Genomic DNA, 21,546 nt, shown 5'->3' with positions numbered 1-21,546 from the left:
CCTACGGAAGTTCTGTTGACTTTTATACTCTATTTCTGCCCGCGTTGACTTTGACTTTTCAGCTTTGACTGAGCTTTAAAAATGTTTTTTCTCCTTGAAATTTGGGCTTTAACCATAGAACTTCTTAGCAACCAACCTTTGCTCCTTTCTCTTGCAAAAGTGACATATTTATTCACATTTTTTACTTCAATACCTGAAATACACAAAAACACGTAAACAATATTAACTCTTATTTATTATACATATAATTTGTCTAAATATAATATTATTAAGAGGTTAAAACTACAGTTTTAGACTCTTATCATGTTCACCTTTCCCAGCTGACGTTCTTCTCAAGTTCACCTTTCACATGCATGCCAACAATATTTCTTTACTTTAATGATTTAATCCATATTGTGTCGACCACATAGTAGGCTTAGCCCGTTGTTAGTACTATTTTTGTATACTTTGAGGCGGGGTGGACTTTTTTCGGAGCTTTTGCTGATCATTCATTGGTGGTAGCAAGTTAATTAGCAACTTAGCATCGAGCCTTAATCCCTTTCTTAATAAATGATGTTATTGCTTAAGATCCTGATCTCGAAAAAAATATAATTGAAACACGGTAGTAGTTTGGAAGTCATTGAAATCTTGGAAAGGCATAAACACCAGCCAGGTCAATGCTTCCTGAACTATAAGCGAAGCCTTACACAAATAAAATTCCAGACTATACGAATCAATCTCACATAAAAGATTATGTGGTTCGAGTATTTTTCATATTTGGACTTCACGAGATGACACTTGAGATATAACCTCTCCAAAACAATCTCTGTGCATCATTATTACTCTACAACTTGATACAATCATAAAACCAACAATAGCACATAGATATGGACCATCCATTTTTTAAACAACCCAGAAAGCAAAATTTCATCAGTGGAGAGTGGAGTCACCTAGAAACAAATAAAAGGTTATGTACGCAAAAGCCGCCCTGTGGCCTCGAGTTGTTGGTGCTTTGATTGTTTGATCTCTATAGACCTTGTTTTATTTCTTTGAAGTCCTCATAGCATTGCGCACTCTCCAGTTTTCTCACTCCTGAATAATTGACAGAGGAGCTAACCCTGGATGAAGGAGCACTCCTTTGATAGGGAAGTTAGGTAACTGTTGTCCTCTAATTGAACAACAACCTTCAACCCAAAACCATTCCCACCTGCTATTTCCTTTAACTTCCATCCAAACCAACATTTTAGAACCAAGGTTCCTATACAAGTAAACAGCTTTATCAGTCCCAACACACTTGGTACTGCACCAACTTCCCCTGCATCCCATGAACTTCTTCCCTAATTCGATAGGCACCCTTTCAAGCAATAACCACATATCTCCCACTCCAAGCTCCCATATACAAGCCTCTCCTCCGTTCTTGCCTCCAATGAGTGTAAGACGCTCTTTACGCAGAACTAAAGCAGCGAATTCCAGTCTATCTGCCATTGGTACATTTACTTCCTTCCACATACCCGAGCTCACATTGTATCCCATGATACTTTAAGCCCGAGCCGACGTAATCCAGTATAGCATTCCCATGGAGTAAACGCTTTCATTCGGAGTCCATACTGTCAGTCGCACCGCAAATTCAATTGGCATTAGTCCAAGATTCTGCCATTTATTGACTCGTGAGTCGTACATTTCCAATGTCGGCTCATATGACGCACCGCCACCACCTCTTGGTGCAACAGACATTCCCCCGGCAACAAAAATTCTGAAGTTTGAAGACGATGAGGCGTCTCGATCCGTATCCATAGCAACTACACCCACTGCTGGTGTGGTACGCAAAGTGTTTAATGAAGGGAGGGACACACATTTCTTTGTAAATGGATTGCAAAGCGCCAACTGAAGGGGAGGTGAGTTCGCAAGTCTGTAAAGGATTAGGTTTCCAACCGGTGCAATGGGGTGAATTGGGTGTGGAAGGAACTCAAGAGAATACCATCTTCTAAGATCAGAATTGTAAGCATAACAAGAGAGACCATGGTGCTTGGGAATGGTCATAGCTAGGAACCATGGTGGGTTACCCCTGGTTCCTGTCAAGAGGGTGCTCGTGGGGTGACTCTTGGTACATGTGTACCAGTCTTTGCATGTTGATGCAGCACATGCCAAGGAGTCTGGTGGGAGGAAGGAGAAGATCCTGGCTAGGAGATCAAAAGATATGCTGTTCCACATGTCTAAGTGTAGAGAAGTTCTCCTTATTGGGTTGGTATAAGTATATATATAACACTGTGGTGATTGGTGATTGGTGATTGGTGAATGGCGATGAGCAATTATTGGGGTTGATATTATTGATGCCTATATTATAGAGTTGGGATACGCGCCCACATAAAATTATGTCTGACCTACATGTGAGTGCTTGAGTGAGACTTCTTTAACATATTTCTCTTTTGTATCTTTCTCACTTGAAGGCAGAGGTTGGTTCGTGGTATAGCCCAAGGGATGCAAAGGATTTGAATTGCAGTACCCTTCGCTATCATCATTTGTATCGCTATCATCATTTGTATGTAATGTACTGAATTTCATCCCACTTGTTTCTAAATGCTATATGAACCAATAAATAATGACCATAGCTAGCTTTTCTAGGAAAAACTGGAAAGGAACATAGAAAGTTAAGTTTAATGGTAATATAATGGCATTTAAGCTTGCATCAATCACTTCAAACGAAAAGGACAAAGGTATTTCCTCTCTCCAAATAAAGGGATAAACTCCACGTCAACATAATACTAGAATTCCAACTGCAGAGAGTAAATTTTAGACAGATATAATTAGTGGCTCACCATCTGAGACTTGGTGTCATCTGGATCAGTGGAAGCAGACAGTACTAAACTCTAAGAATCATAATCGTCATTTCTGTCAACAGAAAACAGCATCATCATGATCACCATTTACGTCCTATTTTATCTAGTAAACCATCAAAGTAAAATATTTGTAATTAAAAGGGTAAAAAGAGGTATGGCGTGTGCCTGCCAACTCGCATAAAAATACGAACTGTAAAAAAATTTGGATGACACCAGAAAGAGTTACAGTTACACTGTCCAAAGTCCACAATCTTGTAGCAGAAATATATGCTGATACATGCACAACTGACTGCACCCACAGTTCAGTTATGAGATTTACAGCAATTTGAACTGCAAACTAGCTTTGATGTTCGCTCTAAATACCCGTGGATCACAAGCCTCTCAAACTCTCAAAGTGTAACAAGCCAACAACTACAATTTTAAAACGTACAACATAAAAAACTGGATATAGACTGTAGACTGTAGGCTGTAGACTGTAGTGCTTACTGCCTAGACAGGGTGTTTTGTACATAAACTAAAATTAAGGTAGGCCGTACTTTATTAAATAAAGGATTCGAGATCTCTACAACCGGGTACAGAGATTATTTCTGTAACCATATTATCTCACTGTTGATCCGAATCTGAAATGTGTGTGTACCTCGATACCTGTGTGTGTGCTCCGAGATGTGTGTGTGTGGTACAGAGATTGTACCCGGTTACAGTGGAACCGGTCTCTTAAATAAATTATGAAAAGAATTCTTTACGCTTTTCTTTTTGATAAACTAGTATTTGCCCGCGTCGTGCAAGACAGATATACGCTGCCTTCTAAGACTCGACGCCAAGATCCGCCTCCCGGTACGCATTACGGATATGCGCTCCTTCGACGCTCCCGATGTACATCCGCCTCAGACAAGATAGATAGCATCGGGCCTCGATACACATTCTCCCGTCGATTACGGATACGCGACGCTCGACTTGGCGGCGCCCGACGACATCCGCCTCTACTCATATTTCCAGAGTACGATCTGATATCGCCAAGACTTTTGGCCTCGACGACATCCGCCCCTCTACTTATATTTCAAGAGCCCAAGAGCCCATAAAAGTTCAGCCCAAAAATAGTCCACATGTTTTTTGGGTGGGGCGGGTGAGGTGAGACAAAATTTTAAACTCACCCCAAAAAACCTATTAACTCACCCCAGGAAAACAATCTAGTGGCTATGGTGAGGGAATGACACGACCAAATATCACCTTATGAGGTGGAATTTGTAGTCCCACTCCTCCCTTCTTTGTTATATAGAAGATATAGATATGAGCTCTTTATATGTTAGGATATTTTTAAATAAAGTTGAAAAAGTGTACCTCGAGATTGCTGCAGCAATTTGAAATTCTCTATGTCATGGCCGTCACATGAGATAATGAGAAATACTGTAACTTAGTATGGAATTTGAAAGTATTGGATTTACCAAGTTGGATGACATCTATAATCTACTATCTATATACTAAAGCAGAGACCTCCAATGAAAGATTTTCTCTCTCCTATGTGACACTCTAATATGAGAGTTAACATTTTCTCTATCTTATGTGGCACTTTAATATAAAAATGATAGTATTTCTAGAAATCTCTTTGGAGAGTTTGAGTATACTTCTAATTCTTATATTTGGAGAGTTTGAGTGTATTTCCAATTTTTATGTGGTACTATAATATGAAAAAGATAGTATTTCTAGGAACCTCTTTGGAGAGTTTGAGTATACTTCTAATTCTTATATTTGGAGAGTTTGAGTGTATTTCTAATTTTTATATATTTGATCAAATAAAAATAATTGCTAAAAAATAGGTCATTTGTAGAAAGTAATTTCCTATTACGAATCAAACACTTTTAGTGTTCCAATTTTTATATATTTGATCAAATAAAAAAATCCTAAAAAATAGGTGATTTGTATAAGCTAATTCCCTATTATAAATCATACACTTTTAGTGTCTATGATAAAACACCAACTTATTTCGAATATATCCTTAACGCGGCCTTAAAAACACTACATATTCTTCAGTTAATAACTTATTATGGGGTGTAAAATCAGCTTCTGGCGGTTCCCCACATTCTCTAAGGATTATGTGAGATATACCAAATTAGAATACTCAAAATATTATTCGCATAACCCTTTCATATACCTGGAATTTGCATTTGTTGTTGGTTATTAACTTCTTAAGAAGTAGACCAATATATTTCCCGAGTAAGTGCCCGAATACCCATCACGCACTCTCACATTTTTAACATATGCACTTTTCTTCATTTTCGTTTTTCTTTCTTGGATCTCATTCTGATTTTCAAACACATACAGGCTACAATATGATAATACATATTGAAAGTCTAAACCTGTAAAAAGAACATCGGCTTATTATGAAGGGGTGTTTTTATTTGCACATTTGATTTATGTTTCTTTGTATGACATTGTTTTTTTAGACAATCTAATGATATATCTAATAATCATCCAAACACAACCTCTCACATACATACACTCGATTCAGAAAAATGTCAAAGTTAACACGAGATCAAATGCCAATGTACAAATTCTCCCAAGTTCTTTCTCATTAATGTAGAGAACTGTACTTCTATCGGTTTAAGAACACTATAAAAAGATCGGATGATCACCGATAGTCATATTTGGAAGACAGATAGATGTAATGCATGGTTATGCATGTAATGTTGTTTTTCTATTCAATGTATATAGAGCAATAAAGTACGTTTACATGTGAATCCATAGAGTTTTTTTCATCACAATGAGCTGACTATAACAATCTAGATTTTGTATTCAAATATCATTAGAAAACACAAATGAACTCAAAAGCAAAATTGTATTTGGCACTTGAGACGGTTTCTTTTAGGGCCCAAATGGTAAGCAAAACCTTAAGTATATGTACTTAACTAATTTCATTTATAAACAATACATTGACTTTCTTTGAACTGAATATATACAACTTTCTTACATTTCATTTTAGCTCCTAGAATAGAAATTAGAACGGACTCTTATAACAAATACATGATACAGTGAGTGAAATCACTTCATTCAGGAGCGATGATTAAATTAATTGATCGAGGCGGCTGTCTTTGGTTTCCTAAGTTTTGTTCTTTTTTTTTCCCGAGTACAAGAAGATGGGATAGTGGTAAAAATAAAATTTCAAAATGTGTGCTCATTCTGAGTACAGGAAGATGTGATAGTACTAAAAAATATGGGTCAGGATGCTTATAGAATGTCCATATCATGGAGTATGATCCTGCCAAGTATGTTTTACCTCTCTAACTTCATAAATGGGTGTGGATGCTTATAGAATGTCCATATTATCATGGAGTAGGATCTTGTCAAGTTGTATAATAATATGATGTCCTATATGAGCTACTATTAATATTGCATAAGAAAGCTATTATTGAATTTGCATTGTGATGAGCATTTCAAAGAGATGGAAGTACAGTTGAATTTGCAATAGCTTAACAACCTTTATTTGATGCGCAACAAATTTTGGTTGTAAAGAGAGTCACATAAACATTTTTTTGTTGTAGGAATTTTAATAATTTTTGAGTAAAATATATCGAAGCTTAAAAAATCTTACGAGTGTGTCTATTGATAATTTATGGATGATAATTCTTTGGTCCAAAAGAATGAAGAGTGTTTATGTGAAATATTATTATACTTATTTTTGTGACACTTTATTGATACCATCAAACTTAACCCTTTCAACATTAGTGCAATATTGGAATAACTTTGTGGTACTATTTTTTCATCCGAACTTTGTTTTGCAATGTGCTTGCAGAATGCAGAAACATTGAGAATAGATAAATCTACTATAAGAAACAAAGAAAAATGTGGAATAAGATGAAATATTTAAGCATTTTATAAATTCAAGGTGTGTATTAGAAATTTCAAGTTTGGAAATGGAATGTTATTTGAAAGACACACTCTTCTTCTATCCATTTGATTATTAGATTGTTCAGATCTGAAAATTAATAGTCATTACTCATTTTACTCATCCAATCTTACGTTAGCACTTTGACATGTTCACATTGACGAAAGACATAAAACGACATGATTTCTTATGTCTTTCCTTAATCCCCTTCTTCTTCATAGATTTCTTATGTCAAAACTTCCTTTACTTCTTGTTATTGTCTTTTCAACTTCATTTACTTTCTTACTTTCTTGTATTTTAAATATAAGTAGTTGTTTTACAAAACTAAAAACCCTTCTCTCACTTTTCCTTTTGGTTAATAGGTGTCGTTAAAACTAGGATCCATTAGCTTGAATGTGGTAGACACCCCTTCTTACTTTATACTACTACAAGAGAAAGCTTATAAAAATTGATAGTAGTGTTTTGTTTGGCCTTGAGTGTCTTTAGTTGTCAAAACTTTTTGGGTTAACGAGTACTGTTTCTCTGTTATTCATATTGGAATTGAATAAGTATATTTTGCATGTATACAAACAATTGCTATCACTAAAAGTCTATCTCAATTTGATCCCTTAGTTTTTAAGTATTTATGCACCATAATCGCTGTTCATTAACATATTTCGGTTTATTTTCAATAAAAATATATTTTGATTCGAAAATTTGTGTAAAACATTTTGGAAAACATTTTCTAGACACAAAATATTTAATAGATCCCGAACGTATGCCTGGGTCCAAAATCTAGTATTATTCTAAAACAGTGCTGATAACATAATATGACAACAGTCGAAAACTGTGTTGACACCAAATTTATAGAAACCTTTGTATTGCTACTCAGTATCTACGGTTTACGGTGTTGGAAACTGTTTAGTTTGGTAGCTCAGTGAGTACATGATAATATGCGATGAAACTCAAGTCAAAGTGTCAAAGAACCAATAAAGAAGTGGACAATCTCACTGTAGGCTCCTGTTTCTCAGTCTCTCTGCTGTCTGTGTAGTAGCAATGGCTAACTCAAAAGGATGGCTGAACAATCTCTCATCAACTGCCTCTGCCATATATTTTCTTCTCATAATCCTGCAAATTCCTCTTTTCAGGTGAGTTTGTTTTCAGCAATAACAATGAATCTGCACCACACACTAACTTAAATTTCTTATCATCTGATAACTCTCCCTTCTCTACATCTTACTATAAATATAAAACTCTAAGTTTCGGTGTTCTAAGATCCCCATCCATCTTTGAATTATGCTACGGAGATGTATCAATTTCTGTGATCACCTAGTCTTTAAATTAAATGAAAAACAGAAAAAAACACAAAGAAAAGGAACTACATAACATGTCTCTATAAAATTCTAATAGATTGGTCTCCTTTCATCTAGAATAATTTGAGCTTCTAATGCTGCTAAACTCATCCAAAAGTAACCTTCCCGCTGCTTTCAATAAAGACACTTGATTACTAAAATAAGGAACTTACTTCTTCTGTTTTATTGACTGGCGATATAAGGTTTCTTCGGTATTGAAATATCAGCATGTAGCGAGCTTAAAATGTTCAGAGTACTAATGACAATAATCACTAGACACCTCCAAGGATTAGCCCCAAGTAAAGTAGTCATAACTTTGCACATACGGTTTGACTGTTTGAGCCCTCCACCACTTTTCCTACACAAAAAGAACAACAATCGCAGTGATTCAATGTCTAGATTTAGTTCAGGAATCAACAAATAATGCAGATAGGAACAAAGACTATCTATATAATCTTTAACATCATGTGTGTTGTCAATCCCAAATAATTGAGATTGGATGAAGATAAATGTGCTGATTGTTAAGAATTCATAATATGTTTGAACTGATTTCGCTTTCACCATAGAGAGAAAATTTCTTAGTTCTAGACTGTCTGCTATACTGCTGGCTGGTTTCAAGCCAAATCTGTGGAACGGCTCAACCTCACCAAGCTAAATGACACCTAAGCTTAGTTTTGTTGTTTGCTCCGCTCCTGATACAAGCTTCTGTTTAAGACTGCATATTCTACACTAAACTTATGGACAACTAATGAAGTTTGGCTATCTTCACTTTCCAGGGTCCCATGTAGATCTGGGATGTGTACGACACCAATTGAGGTTACGTCTTCCCAGTTGGTCGTGACTAAGATCTTCCCCATGGCTGTGGTGAAATCCCTTCTCTATCCCGGTGCCATTACAAGGAGTCTAGTTGAGAACATGACTATCCCAAGCTGGGATAGCCTCCTAAACATCTACAACTTAACTGATATTAACGAAATGACTGAGGTACCTGAACTCCAGCGCTTAGAGGTAATAACACTCTAATTTATTATAGTAGCTATCAAATATGTTTTTGACTTCTTTCTTTATATTTCTTGTTGAAAACAACTAATACAACTACAAGTTGTCAATGGGTGCACCAAAATGACACATCGACAATCTAATATCTTTTGTCTTCTTTTCATTTTGTTACCAGGTTCTTGCAGGAAGTTACTTTTCTGTGGCGGGTGCACTAGTGGGACTATTGAAACCAGGTAGAATGAGCATGTTTGGCACAATTCTGCTCATATGGGGACTTGTCAAAGAGGGAATATTTGGAAAACCAGTCAATACAGACCCTGCAAAGGCCATCTATGTCTATCCAACAATAGTAATTGCTCTGGTTTGCGCATTCTCATCTGTAAAGTATGACGTGAAAAAGGTAGTGAGAAGTAGCCCAGTGCAATCCATCGCTAAACCTCTTAAGAGCTCTTCAAAGTCGAAACTGAAGTGAAATAGAGGCATGAGTGCATTAAATGTAGCAGTCATAATTAGAATCCCTCCCTTCCCCCCCAGCCCTCCTCTTTTCTCCCTTCCATCTCACTGCTTCTAAATGTCCATCATTTACATTATCGGTTTCTTGGTTCTATGACTTCTATCAGAGACGGCAATGCAAAAGTAATTTTCAAAAAGATGAAATGATGTTCAAAAAGAACGACACTGCATCAAAGATCATCATATTTGAGGCATACCTAATGTACTAATTTGAAATGTAACTTGTGCTTAATTGTATTCTGTCTAGAATCTACTCAGGTATTTCTGCTTACTATTCAAACAAGTGTGCCAAATAAGGATTTTCACCTCAGGCCATACTCATTCCTTTCTACTATAACGTTAGCATGGAAATTTATGAAATAAGTCAATGACTCAACGATGTTCATATTCATACAGGATATCCTCAGCAGTATTGCAGCTACTCAACAACTAGTCAACTCTGAGAAATACACTAACCACTTCACTGGAAACCTGGCTGTTAGAAGAATAGGGGATCCTAAATATCCTTACCGGTGAAACTATGACATGTAAAGATAAATATTATGGGTTTCTAAGATCGAAGCCTCCAGCTTCCTCTTAGACAAAATAAAAGTATAGTAAAGCAATTGTAGAGGCCATACAAGTTTAGACCAAGTCTGTTCTCCATGTCCCTTTGGAGGTTCCAAGATGAATAATATGTGAAGAAGTTATTGTGGAAAGGTAGTAGCGCTGGTAAAAAAATCCACCTGTCATAATGGGATAAGGTCAGCACTCCTTTTGGATTTAAGCTATATAAGAGAATACTTATTGAAGGCATCATGTGGACCAACACTATGAAGATCATGTACTGGAGAGAATTGGAAAAACCTAAGCAAGATATCTACGTCATTTGCAGAATTGCAGGAGCATCCTCAAACCCCAAGGTTCACTCAGGAGCAATGGAAATGGAGGAAGTATTAACTTTTGGAAAAATCCTCAGTTCGGATGCTAAGTAATGACCTACATCCCACAGCTGAAAATCTTCAATCACCGTATAATTATTGAAGAACACATATGTCCTCCGTAATTAAGATAGTAGGCACTATTTTTCTTATGCCCTTGAGCACACACTGTGGTTCCGCTTCATGCTTTGACTGAGGTACTGAGCGACCACAGAACTTCTCATATAAAAGTTGGTTCAACTTCACCAATCTTAATTCCTATGATACCCGGCAAGTGTCTCTCTATCTGCTTGGCATAATGTATCATATTTGGTAGCACAAAATCTAGACCGTAGAGTAAGTATTTCTTCCGATAGAGAATGAGAATAGACACACCGCCTGGTTGGCACAAGGTTAACTTTGAGGAAGTTTTTGACAAAGCTAAAGAAGTTGGCTTTTCTCTTCTTTTGTTTAGGGGTCATGGAGGAGTATTTTTTATTTCATTGATATGTAAAAGTTGATATATTAACATAATCGGGGGATTACATCAACACTTGAATTATTAGCCAGAAGCTAATTCTTCAAGAGCAATACCCCACCCAACATCATTTAATACACCCCAAAAGTGAAGAAAAGAGAAACCAAAAGAACCCCCAAAACAGAAAAGGAATGAGAATAGGTAACAAATTACAAAGGCAACGCCCAAACCCTCATTGTTCCCGTGTTCCACCATCACCAGTCCAGTCCAACCTGAAGGGGTGTGTAAGGATGCTACAACTCAAGTTGGAAGAGCAAAGAGAAACAACCAAGGAAAAGAAAAATTCAAGTACTGGAGATAGTAATCATGTTAACCAAGGCACCAAGCAAGTCAGGCGCACTAGTATGATATTTAGGAGGAAATGCCACAAGAATTACTTAAAGTTTTAGGGAGTCAAAAGCTAATTTTGATTAGGCATGGACCTATAGTTGATTGTAATAACTTGAACTTATCTTCCTTTAGTTCTGTTTTCTTTAGACACACTCCTAAGGGTTGTAATTAGGCATATAAGAGATATCCCTCTTGTTAGCTGGCCCAGTAGACCCACCATATGGCAGTATGGCACAACCCAAAATCCACTTAGGTCGGATAGTAATATTTAGTCATGTATTTAGGGACAACAGCTGTAGTCAATAACCTATACTGTTTTTTGAGGATGAACTACTAATTTTTCAATAGTAAATTACTATACTAGGAAGACGACAATTTTCTCCTAAACTGGATTATAACTAAGTTACATTGACACGGGTAGGTGTGTCCATGTCGGACACAGATGTGTAGTGTTTGATACGTCGAAATATAAAAAATTGAGGTATATCACTTACAATATGTGTCCGACACGAACACGTGGATACATATCCGACATGGATTATTTTTGAAAAATGGCGCCCATGGTACATAGGATTATAATAGTGCTAGAAGGAAAAGTACTTAATTGAGACCAATGTTCTAAAGAGTATTTATGTAAGACCAATGTTTGCCTAAAAATTCATCAATCCCCTGAAACTCTGAAATATTTCTGGGGAGAAAGAACGAAGAAACAAAAAATTCAATAATTATCAAGGAAATTCTCAGTATGTTACCAAGTCAACTTCCCCCTACAAATTAAACAGAAAAGCATGACCTATATGTTTTTCAGGAAAGAGTACAGCCAGCAGCCTTTTGTTCAGGTATTTGTGCAAGCTCAAGATGCAATATGGGTAGCGAGATAGATGCAGAACATACCTGATCTTAACTTCCTCTACGTGATAGTAGTTTATTAACTGTTGTTTCACCTCTTTCTCATGATAATGACCTCCATACATCACCAATAAAACGTTGCAAATAACCATTCAGAACTGCACCAAACAAAGTTATCATCAACTCGAATACCGAATGAAACCCTCGACAATCTGGATGAAACCAAGGTCTTTCACCAAATAAATTAGTTCAATCTTTTCATGCACATTCATTCTATAATATCCATCACAGTATCCCATAAAAGTAGAACATACCTCTTCATGTATATACTATTATTTATGGTCTTTTGCGTATTTTGATGTTACTACCAAGTACCAATGACCTGACTGAAATCCTACAATATGGTCTGACTTCAAGTTTCAACTTAACATTTTAATGGTTAAAGTCACACCAATACCTGACAAGCTCACCCAGGGTATTAGATGTACCACACGTGATACTTCAACCCAATCAAATCCCCACTGTGTTATATGGTCTTGGGTATACTTTTTCACTTTTTCAAGTTCCATAACTAGTTCAAACTTAAAACAAAAACAGATAGCATCACAAAAAGGGTCATAAATCCGTTGTATAAGCAACTTTAAAAAGTAGCCTCCTGATGTTTAATTTATTAAACCCAATTATGAATCTACAAATGTTGTTTTGTGGAATTTATCTACAACGCTAAAAGAACAGCAGAGACATATCTGTTTTCCATCTAATTCATATGTTAGTTTTTGTTGCATTTCTATTTGTTTGCTTGTACTGAATTGATACGTCAAAATGTCTGCATGCCAGCAAAGTTAATGTGAACACACATTAGCTACCAATATCAATATCATACAAATACTTGGAACACAAACACTAAAGTAAGAAGCCACAAGTATTAAAAATAAGTTAAAAAGACCTCTCAGATCACATCTATATATAAAAAAATAGCCATCTATAGTACAACTTTCACTCTTGAGAAATAAAGTACCTTTTTTCATCTGTGAAAGAAACATTATCACAATTCCACATTCTCCTGATCTCATCTACAGTTCTCTCACGATTGAATATTTGAATTGCATGCTTTGTCATTCCAGTCTCAGACAGCTTGCAGGATATTGAATCAAACCCAATAGGATTTCTATGGAATGTCAGTCCAAATCTGAAATCTAATCCAATGAAAGGCCCTTGACATTCTTTTTGTCAGGTGGGACTCAGCAGACAGTTCCTCTTATCTGGCTCATTCGTGATTTCATTCATCTGGAGCGCGAAGAGGATTGACTTTGAACCTATTGGAAGAATGACTGATAATTAACCCTGATAATAGACAAGAACATAGAAGCATACGCCCAGGCAAAATAGGTCTTCAGTCGATTGCCACCCATTTCCTGAATGCACGGACATGCTCGAGCCTCTTCCTCTGAGCCTCGGTTTTGGCTTTCTCTGCTTTTAAGCTCCTGTAAAGATACTTGTGAAACTTCAGAAACTCTCTCTTATACTTCCATTTGTCGGTATACATACCATTTACTTTCATATACTCTAGAACCTCCAACACCCTCTCGAAGTACCCTCCGCGAATAAAATTACACAGAAACATCCCATACAAATCCCTATTCGCTGTTAAATCCTCAGTATCCAATTTCCTCCTGATTTCTCCCCACAGGATCGTGATTTCCCGATACATCTTCAGTTTAGAATAACCATTTATTAAATGAGCGAACGTCTGCACTATAGGAGGTATATTCCTCTCTTGCATTCTGTGGTAAGTTCTCAAAGCATCCTCCATCATATTTCCTTTACAGAAATAATAAATGGAAGAGTTGATTTCATAAACCAGAGGCATTGTTCCGTCTTCCTCACTAAACTCACGCATCAAAGTCACTGCCAAATGTGACTTCTCACTTAATGTTACAGATTCTGTATCAAGAGAAACAATGCGACCTTCTTCTAAGCAGCAGTCAGAGACAACATCTTCGTCAGACAAATTCAGGAGCCATCCTCTCTTTCTCATTTGTTTTATCAGGACCCTACCTTCTTTCAACATATTTTCTTTGCAGTAGGCTCTCAGGAGTGACAAATACGCATCAAACTGCATAGGAAATCCAGCTGTTTCCATGTCATCCAAAATGTCATGGGCGGTTTCTAGCCAGCGGATGTGAACACAAGCGCCCAGCACATCTGAGCTCAAACTAGCATCCCCCGATGCATCTGCTTGTTTCTGAACGCTGGTTAACAGTTTTGAAAGCTCACCAATCTTTCTGTGTCGTTTGTAACCATCAATGACTTTTGCAATCGCTTTATTACTAGGGATAAGCCTCCCATCCATAAACATAACCAGTTCTGCATGACTTCCCACCGAACGAACCATATCACTTTGCAACAGCTCAGGCTCAATCTGCAATCTCAAACCTGTCTTCAGATTCCGAGATCCAATTGTATGCAGATAAGATTTCTGTGTGTCCTTCCGATCACCAGAATCTCGGCGGCTATACATATCCAACACAAGCTCGGAAGCAGAATCAATATCATCAAACTTAAAGTGCAAGCTCAACAAACTATTATAAAACTGCCGATAATGAAATAATAACCTCACAGGAACTCGATCAACACACTCTTTCAACTTCCTCACTTCATCCCTTTGTCCATTCATCTCATGCACCTGAGCAATAAGCACGACACTACTCGCATCAGCAACAACCCCCATTACGGCCATCAACTCAATAATCTGCTCCGCTCTCAAACTAGTCCGAAACCTCACACACGCATCCAAAACAAGGTTAAAAATAACCGTATCCGGCTTCATCAACTTCAAATGCTTAACATTCTTCACACCATACACCTCCACATAACTTAAATAACACTCACAAACCTCAACCAATAAATCCGAAGCTAAAAACGACCCGACATCCGTTTTCACCAAATGAAACAAGCCAATCTTCCATACATCCATAGGAGGAAACTTGTTAAACTCCAACATTATCCTAAAAACAGCCCCACATTGTACCGAAAACTGCGCTCTAGCTAAAGAAAGAGCCAGTTTGGACATAAACTCGTAGTGTAAAAAATCAGCTTTCTCATGATACATTGTTAAAACTAAGTCATACCCTTTTTTTAACAAGTGAGTATTGGTTGAATAAGATAATTGGGTAATTAGTTTACTTACAATGAAATTTGATGGATACCCATGTAAGGTTTTGAAGTCAGTGAAAATGTCCCATGCTTCTGAGACTTTGTTGTCAAGTAATGAAGTTTCTAGCTTTTTTAATAGTATTTCATTTGATGATGAACACGTGGTGTTTGATGAAATGTCGTGTGTTAATAAAAAACGGAATTGGTGGAGTATGTTTTTGCGGGATGAGATGAGTTTTGTTAACATTTTTTCTGTTTGTGTGTCCTACGTACAAGTGACCGTCTTGAGTAGGGGTGGTATTAAAGATGGGTTCGTGCTCCCAATACAAAACAATTTTTTGCTCCAAGCGGGATTTGCTACAAGGGAAACAGGAACCAACCAAGTGTCCACTGAAAAGGGATCAACAGTTATCAAATTTCCACTTTAATATATGCTTCCTAATTTATCCCCAACCTTAAAAAAATAAAAGAAAAAAACTTAACCAGTTACAAAATCTAGTTTTTGGTCTTAATTGTTGGGAAAAAAAAAAGGAATAAAAAACTTGAAGTGCTGAACTAGTGACACTTCTTTCAAACTAAAAAAGATAAAAAAAATCTTTAGCTAATGATGGGAAGAACTCCTATATATTTTACAATGAGATTTTTTTAATTTTTTTTTCTTTTTATTTATTTCTATTTTTAGTGGGGGCAAATCAGAAAGTTTGTTCTAAGGAAAGAATTTGATAACTGTCGATCTCTTTTTAGTAGACACGTGGCTGGTTCCTGTTTCGCTTGGAGCAAATCCCTCTGGGAGCAAAAATCACTCTCTTAATTTGGCTACAACTCAATATTTTGAATACAAAACAAGACTTAAAGATGGGTTTGTCACCATTATCTGAATATTTTTTTATATATCCGAATAACAAAATTTGCATGGATATATTACAACAATGTTCTCTTGCCATGTGAAGGATAGGTATATAAGTCATACATAAAAACAAATCCAACCTAACAACATAGTTAAGTATGAAAAATATAGATGTTTTAAGAGTATCATCTTTTCCACGATCTCTATCTTTTTTTTTTTTTCTAAAAGCATAAAAATTAGTTTTGTATACTAAGTTAAAATTGATATACATAATCAAAGTATGATAAAAATAAATAAAAAATTACCAAAAAAATTAAATGAACTAGTAAAATATAGTTCGATCGCCCTGACCCGGCCCTCATTTGGTCCTCAAAAATGAGGGTCGAGAGGCGGGTTAAGGGCTTGAATTTTCATGTCATGGTCCTACTCGACCCGACCCTCAATCATGAGGGATTTTATGGTTTGAGAGACGGGCTAGCCCGGCCCTTTTAACACCCCTAATATCAGGTAGGTTTTGGGTTCAGGTTTTACCACATGTGGATCAGATTTTCAAAAGTTTTTCATGTCAAATTTTGGTTTTCCCCTACTCTTGAGCCGAAAACAATTTACGAGTGCAATGGTCACTTTGGTGGATCATGGATGTAACTTCAAATAATGTATATATTTTTTTGTTATCCTTGAGCTTTAGATTTCAAATAATGTAATTTCCTAATTGTTGCCCCAGGAAGTTACATTATTGTGAACACCAATTGGAATGTAGCATCCGCCCTCACTCAATTTTGACACCAGACGGGATTCAAGGGGGTGTTTGTGTTTTTGCTACTTATAAGCAAGGCCGAAAAATATCATTTGAAATATGAATTAAGCATTGATTCCTTATTTCTGGTCTTTATCATGGGCCATGATGTCTGCCACTATGTTCAGGAGTGCCAAGTTGGGTACGTAGATTCTCAGCAACTTGGATAAGGATATCTTCTTCCACATCTTCTGGTTCTGACTCAGAGGAAAGGTAACCAAGATGATTAAGGAATTCATAAGGTCCTTCTTCGTTAATAAGCTTAAAAATTTCAAAAGCAGATGGGCTAAGTGCCAATGAATTCGTTCTGCTTAATTGTTCATAGAATTTAGTTATATTAGAATTGTCCAATGATTCTGTTTGGATTAGAAATCTATCAGATTCAGACAAAATAGTGAACCTTGAATACTTTTGTATCGAACTATATCTAATAGACCACTTAATCTGATGAAGACCAATGACACGGATTTCCACCATCTCTCTGATTCTGTCTTCTGCTGTAATAGTATGAAATTTCTCCTTAGATTCCGAAAGAGTAAGAGCTTTTGCTAAATCAAAAGGTCTCTACTTGTAAATTCGGACCAAATGTACTGAATGATAAGTTTCATATTCTGTATATTCAGGGCAAGCTATGGTAAATTCACAGTAAACAATTCCATGCCATTTCATCATAGTATTTTCTATGGCTTGAACCAAAGGAAATACCAGGAATGTTCTGTTATTAGTTCCGGCTTCCAAAGATACCTCTGTAATGATGGTGATAGATTTAATAAATCCCATTTTTAACAATTCATCAATTAGATACATATCTTCAGTCTGAAAATATTGCCAAAATGTGGCAGAGAGGAAGATTTGGAGATTTGGATGCATGTTGTGGGTTCCTTCAGTGATATGGGCAATACCTTTAACAATTAAAGGACAAGTTCCCAAAACAATTGAATTCCAATTATTAATCCATCTCTGAAAATGTGAAGGAGGGAGATTCTGAATTAATTCTGGCAATGGTGCTAGAAGGGATATTTTGGATTAAAAGGATTCTGAAAAGTCTCTGGAAAGAGTACTCCAAGAAACGCAATCAAGGGATCTCTTCATATCACTGGGTTTATTATACTTTCTTTTGAAGTTAGACCAAGTCTTGATTGAATTCTGGTTAATCTTGCTAAAATATTTAGCAGTAATCTTGAGGATCTGGAGAAGACTCCTCTTATTATTCTAGTAAAAAGAATTGATAACATTGTCTAAAATGGACTTCTGAAAGCTGTGAAGCTTTTGATGGGTAAAGAACTTATGTATGTTATCATAGACAGAAGGTAACTCTAGATCATCAACTTGTACTTTTCTTTTACCAGTACTATTAGACTTTCTAGAATGAGATTGCAAAGAACTCTCAATGGTGCTGATATAATTAGACTCCAAGGTTTTACCCTTATTGGTGCTGTTAGGTTAACTAACAGACTCCTGGGAATAATCCCAGTTAGGGAGGCCTAAATTGTCCTAAAATTTGTTGACAATTTCAACATCAGCAGTATCCTGTAAGGATTCAGAGGCCACTGGTGGTTGCTCTGAGGGCTGTCTATATAATAGATTCTTCAATGAACCAAATTGGAGCATTTTGGATTCTGTAAAAGACATTAAATTATGTCTTAGATGCACATGATATAATCCCGGAGAAATATTCTCTGAATAATAATGAAGAGTATGTCGTTTCCAAAATATTTTGGTACTCATAGGAACATCTGTTTGTGAATTATATTTCACAATCTTGGCTCTTCGTGTCCTGCAAAGAAGAAGAAATAAATTCGAAAACCAAAGGGTGATCCTTGAAGTTAGTGTAAATACCATACTTATCGATATTATTAATAGGAAGAATGGTATTTTAAAAAGGGGTTCCTAGTATAATTTGCTGGGTAAGATTTTTTATTAATAAAAAGGATAGAGGTATATTAACCTTGTCTTTACTAATAGTAACCTTAGTCAATTTATACTGAATAGCTATTTTACTACCACTAGCACTGGTCATAGTTTGAGTAGTAGTTTCAAAATATTTTTGAGGAATTAATCCTTCTTGGATGCAATTCATATCTGCACCACTATCAACTAAAGCAATATAATCAGTAAGAATATATTTTTTGTTAATAATCAACGTTATAAAAATATTCCATTTTCTGAAAAATATATTGGAAATAAAATTACAGTGTTGAAAGTCTTTGTCGGACTTTTCTTCTGTAATAACTTCCTTGAATTGGTGTTTCTCAATTTGGAACACTCTCTGTTTTAATTGAAGAATCTCCTTGTTAAGATTCTAGACCTCAGTATTCAGGTCAATAGAAAAGAGTGATTTAGAAGAACTAGGTTTATTCTTTCCTAGACGATTAAACACCTCTTTAAGATTGTAACCTTCAGAGGGATCAACAATATCATCCTTTACTGCTTTAAAACAAGTTTTAATTAATTTGAGCTTAGTGTCAAGGTTAGTAATAGTATCTATAAGATCTAAAATAGACTGCTGATCAGAGGTTAAAACATTAATAGTCAAACCATTCATTTGTAAGATAGCTTCCATGCTATCACATTTAGATTGCAACTGTTACATTGACATGGTGATTCATTATTTGAGGAACTAGAATAAGGATCATTAGATTCATTTTCTGATTCAGAAGAACTAGTATTAAGTAATAATTTACTTAATTGTAATTTAAAATCTTCATCAATCTCTAAATTATTAAGTTTCTGTTTGGTCTAGCACCTCAGGGGCGGCTCAAGACAATCAGGGGCCCTAGGCAAAGTTCAAATGCTAATGGATGCAAGGAATTTTTTTGGTCAGAGAACGCGAGAGAAACGTTGGAGAAGGCGAGGGAAACAAATGGTTATCTAACGTTATTTCATAGATTCCAATGTATGTTATCTAACCCTTAAATAAGGGCCAGAAAAACGATTGTAGGCTAAAAAGAAGGCATTGGGCTGAATTATATTGGGGCATCTAAGATTTTGGAGAAGTTCTCTATTCTTCTTAGCAGTCATTCCTTCTGGTCCCATAAAATGATGGATAATAGACAAACATAAAGTATAAACAACATCTAATGTAGATACTTCCTGGTTTGCTTCTGAATTAAACTCCGACTTAGTGGAGTTGAAAATCTCATATCTTTGCTCATTAATGAGAACATTATCCCACCAACCTTTTAGAGTTCCAACAAAACCATGGACTATAAACTTATAGACATCAGCATCTGTATTACCATGAGCTTTGCAAACACTTGCATACATGAGCATCTCCTGTAAAGTGTAATAAATCTGATATTCAGATTTGGCATCAATATTCCAAGTGTAAATAGTTTTAGCCTGATAAGACACTTGGTCATTAAAATAGGCTTCTTCATAAAGAATATCTTGTGGAGTAGGACGAGGATAATAATTCCTACTATGACCTACATGTCCCATCTTATGAGTATTCTTATCATAAGTTATTTTGTTAATATTAGCAGAAACAAAATTTGCTTCAATATCCAAAATATCATTTGGCTTTATGTCATCTTTAGAATTAGATTCTTGAGATAGAATATTAAGGTTCAATTTACTTAATTGACCATATAATTTTTCAATAAAATCATTTTTGGACAAAGATTGGTCCAACTTAAAATTCGGAATATCCAAAGGAGGTTGAATAGATGGTCTAATATGACCAGAAGAAATATGTTGTTTTAAAGAAATATTCTTTAAATGTTCTTTATCCTTATTTTTATTAGGATCTATCCTTGGGATATGCTTAAGGATATTTTCTGCACTATTCTCAATTCTAATTAATTGAGCTCCAATAGTTTGTAAACATAAATTCGTATAATTATTCTATTTACAAATTTTATTAATATCATCTGTACTAACAGATCTATTAAGATCATTCTGTGGTTTGATATAAGCCACAGTTTCAAGACTATCCTTCAGCCTTAAAGGTGTTGTTGGAGGATGAACAGCTGTCATCTCCTTTTCATCAGAAGTAGCCCACTTCTTTTGATGAAATTCTAAAACACCAATATAATTGTCTACAGGAGTAAAGGTACATTTTTCAATAGTAATAGTCTGCTTTTCTGCAGAAATTACTGGTTGAGAAATAATCTTTTCCTATACTTGATTATGACTTAGCTCTTTATTAGGTAAATTAATCTCCTTATCAATTAAGGTATTATTAGGTAAATTAATTTTTACCTTGGCCATGAGCCTAGCCTGTTCTTTGGATTTTAAATAATCACTAATATCTTTTCTCAGAGTTGCATGATCAACTCTGCCGTTGAGAATTTTATTATTCTGATACTCAAGACAAAACCATTTTGCAAGAGTAGTACCATACTTCAACTGGTACCAATAATAAGAATATTTATAAGGTTGAACCATTGGTTGCAACTCTTCATGAGTAAAATATTTACTCAACTTTTCATATTTTAATTTATAAAATTGATTTGTTTCATTAGATGTGTAATCCATTATAAAACAAATTCCATCTCTGAAGCTATGGGAGATTCCCTAGCTTTCTATGTATAAATACTTTGTGGTATTTGTTGATTAGAGATACAAATCTCTTCTACAGATTGATTATA

The 21,546-nt window shown here is 35.7% G+C and overlaps 2 protein-coding genes and 1 pseudogene across 4 annotated transcripts; 1 reads left to right on the top strand and 2 right to left on the bottom strand.

Annotated features, from left to right (window-relative positions):
* Positions 1-605: 605 nt before the first annotated feature.
* On the bottom strand, positions 606-2,556 carry LOC147510482 (F-box only protein 6-like; annotated as a pseudogene).
* Positions 2,557-7,460: 4,904 nt separating this feature from the next.
* LOC147510480 (Pentatricopeptide repeat (PPR) superfamily protein) lies at positions 7,461-15,689 on the bottom strand. 3 transcript variants are annotated; one of them, XM_086602440.1, is made up of 5 exons: positions 13,174-15,689; positions 12,201-12,313; positions 10,160-10,264; positions 8,201-8,385; positions 7,461-7,803 (listed from the first exon to the last, which is right to left on the bottom strand). In XM_086602440.1, exon 1 carries the CDS (start codon positions 15,556-15,558, stop codon positions 13,549-13,551), a length of 2,010 nt encoding a protein of 669 aa, XP_086458566.1. In that variant the 5' UTR covers positions 15,559-15,689; the 3' UTR covers positions 7,461-7,803; positions 8,201-8,385; positions 10,160-10,264; positions 12,201-12,313; positions 13,174-13,548. The 3 variants fall into 3 exon arrangements, 2 of the variants coding, with proteins under 2 accessions (XP_086458566.1, XP_086458567.1); XM_086602441.1 differs by lacking the exon at positions 10,160-10,264; XR_015218853.1 differs by lacking the exons at positions 10,160-10,264; positions 12,201-12,313; positions 13,174-15,689 and adding an exon at positions 8,589-8,753.
* On the top strand, positions 7,690-9,810 carry LOC147510481 (uncharacterized). The gene is made up of 3 exons (XM_086602442.1): positions 7,690-7,823; positions 8,804-9,035; positions 9,202-9,810. The coding sequence occupies exons 1-3, from the start codon at positions 7,732-7,734 to the stop codon at positions 9,496-9,498; spliced, it is 621 nt and encodes a 206-aa protein (XP_086458568.1). The 5' UTR covers positions 7,690-7,731; the 3' UTR covers positions 9,499-9,810.
* Positions 15,690-21,546: the final 5,857 nt, after the last annotated feature.

This window comes from Coptis chinensis, chromosome 3 (genome assembly GCF_015680905.1).
Source record: "Coptis chinensis isolate HL-2020 chromosome 3, ASM1568090v1, whole genome shotgun sequence".
Taxonomy (NCBI): Eukaryota; Viridiplantae; Streptophyta; class Magnoliopsida; order Ranunculales; family Ranunculaceae; genus Coptis; species Coptis chinensis.
Note: the sequence above shows the minus strand (reverse complement) of the source record. Positions and strands in the feature narration are given on the sequence as shown.